Genomic DNA, 7205 nt, shown 5'->3' with positions numbered 1-7205 from the left:
TCTTCCTAACAACCTTAAAATACTGTTCAAGCAAGCCTTATAGTACCTAACCTGAAGATGTTCCAGCAAGGCTTATAGTACCTTATAGTACCTAACCTGAAGATGTTCCAGCAAGGCTTATAGTACCTTATAGTACCTAACCTGAAGATGCAATAATCCACTCTAGACAATAGGTATGTATGCTTCCAAGAGGTGACCCGGTGACAGGCTGTAGTGGTGACCTGGCTCAATAGACTTCCAATAAACGAGGATAGTCTGGCATTGGGGAGTAACTGGCTGCAAGTAGTTTCTTCCTGAACTGGAAGGAACAGGTTATGAATATTATCATGCTGTTTGTAACACTGAAGGTGCAAGCACAATCAAGCTGAAGCCAAGTCTTGTAGAAGTGATTCAGGTACAATGTAATGTCTTCCATTACTTGAACTGCACAGAGCATACTGAAGGGTTTAGCATTAATCTATGTGCTCCCAGGTAAAGCATTCTAAACCACTAAAATATTGACTACAAACACCAGAGTCCATTTGAACAATTTATTAGTATGCCTGGTTTACAAGTTTTAGAAAAAGAATCCCAGGATTTTGCCTCCTGTGTGTTTTCGCCTAGCTTCCTCGTGGTCCATGATACCAGCTGAGGTTGTCAGCACTATGTACCTAATAAGGAAAAGAAAATAGTGTCAATAGCATATTATGATAAATGCGTCTTCCAGTTGTGCATCTTGTCCTCTATTTTTTAGGTGTAAAACAGAACAGACTCTTTTGCCAATGCCCAACCCATGGAAATGCAATTCTGAACTACCAAAGACAAGTCCCCCACAAAGACACTATTTTGAAATGTTTTTAAAGATAAGCGAACCTTATTTATGCCAGTAATTTTCTCTTTATACCCTCCACCCCCAAGTGTCGGGATATACCTGCATCAGAATTTTAGCTAGTAACTTTTTGGGGGCTCTAATACTCAACAGGCTTTGCAACACTATTCACTGACATAGCTGAATATCAGAAAGTTAGAACTGCTCTGATCTGCAGACAACTGAAGTAACTTTAGGTATTTGACATCTATTTACGGTAATCAACATACTTTATTCACACATTAACACTGCCAGTTTGATACACACTGTGAATATTAGTAAATGGATTAATGTCACCTAATCTCAGTATACTGCCATATATAATATGTTAACGAGTTAAAATGAAACTAGTGAATGGATATGCATTGGAATTGCCGTATTCACCTACAGATTTTTTTCACAAACCTGAAAATGAGATTTTTCCTACATCAACATAAATAATCAAGGCTCACTTAAAATAATCTCAGTGAATTCGTACTAGAAGTTCAAAACTGTATGGAAGTGGATTAAAATACTGGCTCCTGCAAGTACCTGACGATTTACATTATTTTCCTTCAGCATCCCTCCATTATCAAATTAGAGACCACCACCCATTCATCACACTGAAGATCCTTTAAAATTGGCTAACCATTCTTGTCTTAGTGTCACTTGCGCTAAAGCCACTGTCTATATTATTGCTACTTCTAGCAAGGAAGTAAAAAGCATACTTGTGTGCATTTAAACTGGTTTAACTTCCTGAAGAAGTGATTAAAACAAGTCTCAGGGAGAAAAGTTTGAAACTCAAAGTTAGCCTAACAAAAGACACAGGGGAGGGGAGGAGACAGAACTCACTCATGAAAACTAGTTTTTTTGTGCAGTTATTTTACTTAGAACAATTCAGAAAAATTTGCACCATGAACTTCAACAATTCGAGCCTGACACTTACCCAAACTGACGTGAGGGCAGCAGGTTATTCTGCCATTTTTCCAGATCCTTCAGTTGAACATCAAATCTGGGACTGATCACACCACACTATAAAACAAAAGCCCAATACAGGCTGAATATTGACAAGGCTTAATGGTGCCAGAGATATGGCATTTCAAAGTCTTCAGTTCTGCTTCAAATTTCTGACTCCAAGGAGATTAACTGTGCAACCAAGAAACCAACTTTTTGGCAGCAGAATACAAGATATTCAAGCATGGTTTTGCATCACTCCATCCTCTGTGCATGCTCTCATGAAGACAGATGAGAATAAAGAACCTAATCATTAAGGTCTGAGCTGCTTTGTCTGCTCTCTTCCTTTCAGTTGCAAAGACTGAAACTAAGTTGCTGCTGCAGCTAAACTCAGATGGCTGTACCTTTGTGTGGCCTGTTGTAGAAGAATGCAAGAGCATGCTGCCTGCTACTAGAGAGTAAACATTGCCTTGATAATATTCTCACCCAAACTAAAATCACCCCAGAATCATGACCAAAAAAATATATACAAAACAAAGACTTAGAAGCCCTCAAGCTTTTGGGTTTTCAATATGCTTGAGACTAAAGGGAGGAAAGAAACTAAAAAAGCAACTTGCTCAAATCAGTCCAATGCAAGAACTCAAAAAAGCCAACTACAAAGTAGTGTGGCAACAGCATATTCCAAAGCAGAAAATAAGACCCACTGACTTAACAGTTAGCATAGAAAACTATTAGGAGTTTTCGTCTTGTCAAATCCTGGTATTTAGTTTGACTGTTTTCACCCTAGCCTGGTAACTTCTAGCTGTAAGAACAAATGCAAAGTCCTGCAACTAGGACAGAATAAGCACGGGCACAAGTACAGACTAGGGAATAACTGACAGGCTTCAGCAGTGCAGAGAATGACCATGGGGTTATTGTCGATCATAAGACGCATACGAGTCAACATTGTACTCTTGTAAAAAAGGGCAACAGTATGCAGGGTTGTATTAACAGGAGCATAACTTGCAAATCAAAGGATGTCATTCTTCTGCTCTATTCAATACTGCTAAGGCCTCACCTGCAGAACTGTGTCCAGTTTTGGGCCCCACACTTCTAGATGGTACATGGACAGTTTGGTAAGTCCAGCACTGAGCAACAAAAATGATCAGGGGCCTGGGAGACTAGACTTATGAGGAAAGCTCAAAGAGCTAACATTATTTAGTTTAAATAAGAGAAGACTAAGGGGGGATTTTATAATAACCTTCAAATACCTGAAGGGTGATTACAGAGAGGATGGAGATGGGATTTTCTCTGTGCCTGTAGGGGACAATGCAATGTCCTCAAGCTGCAGCAAGGGATGTTTAGGGCAGATAATAGGAGAAACTTTCTATGATGGCGGTCAAACAATGGAACAGGCAACCTAGAGAAGTTGTGGAATCTCCATCCTTGGAAACTTTGAAAAAAGGGTAGACAGGCACCCAGCAAAGATGGTCCAGTCAAATATAATCCTACCTTGAGCTGGGGACTGGACCAGATGACCTTGCAAGGTCCCTTACAGCCCTAGTTTCCTACAGTTCCTATGTTAAAGAGTGCTTCATTTCTAGTTAAACTGTTTCAAGTGAAAGAGTTCTAAAACAATGAAAGGATCTATTATTATTATGGCAAATGTCAAAGAAATCATGAGTTTATCCAATCTAGAGGATTTCCAAACAAGTTATAAAAAAAATTCCTGACAACCTCATACTACATGAATGTCATACACAAAGCCACATAGTATCCTGATAGAAAAGGAGAAACACTGACTTGACTAGAGGATGAACAGCTCAAAACCTCAATCAAAGCAAAGACCAATTAGCAGAAGGGATTGGGTTCTACACTTCTGTTCTTCTCTACAGATTCACTGCCATTAGGCATCACCTGAATAAGCGCACTTTTTTTCCTTCGTGACAAACGTTCCTTAAATGTCAGCACATTAGACTTCTAGCCTCATTTGCTGTTGCTGCCTCAACGGGAGATATCACTTCTTAGGGCAGAAGTGTGTGCGACTAGCCAGTACTCGACTAGAAAGAAACCTCTCAGGAAAAAAGTCAAAGAGAAAAGAGAGCTAGCAAGACACATTCCACAAACTAAAGCTTATGCGAGAATGTGCACCGTTACAGCGGTTATTCAAATGCACTTTTATTCATTCACAGGCAGAAAGAAGGCAGGAAGCCACCAACATCTAAATCAACCCCCACTTACAAAGCCATACAAAGCATACATCCATCATAACTTAAAGAAAGATCACCTCAAGGGGAGGTCAGCAGCACAGATGCGTTTGGAAAAAGTATCTTATGCTGGATTAAAATAATTTAGAAAATAAAAGGATTTCAGTGCTAAATGAAAATCCTACCTTGTTAAGTCTGCCTGTGAGATTGACAACAATTTTCCCAGCTCTGTGATCATCAATGATCTCAAATTCACCAATGTAACCTATGAATGAATAAATCAAGCAGATTACTCATGGAAGCTGACTGAAAAGAAAGCAAACACACAACCCCCACTCCTCCACTAAGTTACACTGGTGCAACAGGTACAGAAGCTATTATATATGGTAAAAATCTTGTTCAGGAAATCACATAAACCAAACCAAAATGCCCAAACAACTTAGGGATACTTTTATTTGGTTTGGTCTAAGGCCTTCCTTTAGCTGTGTAACTGTTTAACCCTATTCAAATTTTTGTACAGAATGCCCCTATACTTAACTTACACTGAATACAAAACTAGGACCCGCCCACCCATGTTTTAAACACTACACTAGATAAGACCTGAAACCCAGCAACATTTGAAGTATCATGAACTGTGCAAGATTTTTCCATGTAGGTTAACCTAGAAAAACCAAAATCTGGTCAACTAGCTTACTCGGAGCAGATCTGTACAGTTCACTTTTGCAAAAAGAAACAGAATAAATGCAGTTCATTTGGATGTACAAGATACTGACCAATGAATTATATGAGTAAAGATATTTACCAGTATTTACATTGCTGCTTTCACAGCAGACCCAAGCTTTCCCAGCACTCTTCCTTTCTAAGATGTTTAACCTAAACAAGTGTTTACTATCACCATCATTATAAACCTTAGCTGGAAATATCAGAGATGACAAATCTCAAACTATAGGACATATTTGAGATTACCACTATACTAGCAACATCCTATCGTACGATCTTCTACAAAAAATAAAAACACATTTCAAGGACTTACCATGCTTCATCATCACGGTTAAGAACCGTACAATAACTTTTGAGCACGGTCTAATGAGAACTTGGCGCTTTCCTCGTTTCTCTGCATTGTTGATGCTTTTAAGAGCATCGGCCAGAACATTCATACGCACCATGATACCTACAGGGAAAAAAAAGATTAGGTTACATATGCCATCTGTGTGTCATGTTTAACTACAGATACTTTTAGAACCTCTTGCTCCCCTCCCTCCACCAATTTGCTGGACTCAGAACAAAAGTTAGTGTTTTGACAGAGCTAGCCAAGGAACCCAATTAGACCTTGAAGAGGTTGTTCTGCAAACAAGCAAATCAAATTAAGAACCCAGGATTATTCCAACTTATCACAGCCACGTTCAACATTTAGGATTTCACGCCATAAAAAGAAATGTGCACTGCTTTATAAATACAGGTATTACCGACCCAAAAGCATGGGAATGACATCCTGGTCAAGATCTCTCATTCCTAACAGATCTCAGTTGGAAAAGGACCCAATATCCAAGGCCCAGCTGCACTTTTTCCAGACATCCTAAACCAGACGCCCCTTCCTGACACAATCGCCAGTTTGGGCCAACTGTCCTGTTTCGTGGCCTTAAATCACATGCCCACTCCGCTCGCATCTGCAGTTTGAGCCTGTGACCCAGTGCCCCGCAGAAAGGCTGGTACCCGCGGTGCACGCACGACGATGCTGTTATCCAGCCACAACTAACAGAGTGCTCGAGTGCTGCTACTTTTACGCGTGTTGGTGGGGAACAGCAGGGTCCCTTCCCCCCCTCCCCCACACACATTATCTCCTACCTAGAACAAGGATGGATCCGGAACCAGGGAGGGGCTTTCAGCCCTGCCCAGTGCACCCCGCCGAAATCCACTTGCAAGAAGGACTCGGGCACTGTCCAGGCAGGGATCTGGCGACCAGGAAGAGGCGCCCCTCGTGCAAAGCCTCGCTCCATCTCCCCACACCCGCGCCACAGCGGCCCTAGACCCAGGGCAGGCCCCGCGGGAGGACAGAGCAACCGCCCGAGTCCGCTGGGCACGGCCGGGAAGCGCCTCCCCCCCGCCCTCCTCGGGCGACCCCAGCGCCGGCCGGGGCGAGAGGAGGCCGCTCAAAGCCGGCCGCGCCGGTGGGGGGCGGCCTGGCAGCCCTGGGGAGCCCAGCGAGGGCCCCGGCGGCGCCAGGATGCGGCCGCTGTGCAGCGGATGGTCCGAGGCCCGCCAAGCGCCGCTACTCACCGGTGCAGCAAGATGGCGGAAAAAGGAAGAGGCTGGGCGTAGGCAGGGGCTTATGGGAATTCTGATCGGCAGGCGCTCGCTGAAGAGGCTCTCGGAGATCTCGCGAGATCCGTCTTCTCAGTCGGAGAGACGCGGGAACAGGCTTTCCCTCCTGTGACTGGCCGAGAGCGACAGCCGCCTCGGGGCAGTTCCGGGAAGTAAGCCACGCGCGCCGCCTGGTAGCTATAGCAACCCGGACGCTTCCGGGAAGCGGAGCCGCGATGCAAGTGCAGAGGAGCAAACTTAGCGTCCGTCGCGCTCGCGGCTAGAAGGGGCCCGGCCGCCGCGGGGAGCGGCGCACCCACCCTTCCTACGCCCCGAGCGGAGGCTCCTGGCTCAACACTTCACCTGGAAATGCGACTCGCGGAGGCAGGGGGTGCCCGTGGCCGGCTGCGTGACGGGATGAGCTCCGGCCGCGGGGTGGTCCTCGACTCACCTTTAGTTCCCACCCCCCCCCCGCTTGACCTTTTGTTTTCCTAATTTCTCAGTTCAGTCACTCCTTGTCGCTGCGGTGGTGCTGATCCTGTCGCTGCCCTTCTCGCCATCTTCAAGTCCAATCACGGCGCTGGGCTCCTCTTCTCCCCCACCACCCCCCACTTCCCGGCCCGCGGAGGTTTTGAACAGCCTGTGCCAAGCGTCTCTTTTCTTTTCCAGGTGGAGTTGGCTGCGTCTCTCCCACTGCTGCCAGTAGTAGGACTACAGTTTGCTCTCAAAATTTTTTATGCAGTATGTGGATAGTAGAAAGAGGCTTATAACAATTAAAACTGTAAATGGGTAGAAATTAGGAAAACATTTTTTAATCAACTGTATTTCTATACATTTAAGTTGACATCATCACTGACATCATGTTGCACTTACTTAGCACAGCTCATGCCTTGGAGTCTTAGACCAGCAGAGACTCTTTGTGCCTGAAAAAGGGTGAT

The 7205-nt window shown here is 44.3% G+C and overlaps 1 protein-coding gene across 1 annotated transcript; it reads right to left on the bottom strand.

Annotated features, from left to right (window-relative positions):
- Nucleotides 1-516: 516 nt before the first annotated feature.
- On the bottom strand, nucleotides 517-6341 carry RPS15A (ribosomal protein S15a). Its single transcript, XM_019541786.1, has 5 exons — nucleotides 6244-6341; nucleotides 5000-5137; nucleotides 4152-4231; nucleotides 1773-1858; nucleotides 517-650 (listed from the first exon to the last, which is right to left on the bottom strand). The coding sequence occupies exons 2-5, from the start codon at nucleotides 5130-5132 to the stop codon at nucleotides 557-559; spliced, it is 393 nt and encodes a 130-aa protein (XP_019397331.1). The 5' UTR covers nucleotides 5133-5137; nucleotides 6244-6341; the 3' UTR covers nucleotides 517-556.
- Nucleotides 6342-7205: the final 864 nt, after the last annotated feature.

This window comes from Crocodylus porosus, unplaced genomic scaffold (genome assembly GCF_001723895.1).
Source record: "Crocodylus porosus isolate Cpor-Errol unplaced genomic scaffold, CroPor_comp1, whole genome shotgun sequence".
Lineage (NCBI taxonomy): Eukaryota > Metazoa > Chordata > Crocodylia > Crocodylidae > Crocodylus > Crocodylus porosus.
This window is presented reverse-complemented; position numbering and strand designations above follow the sequence as displayed.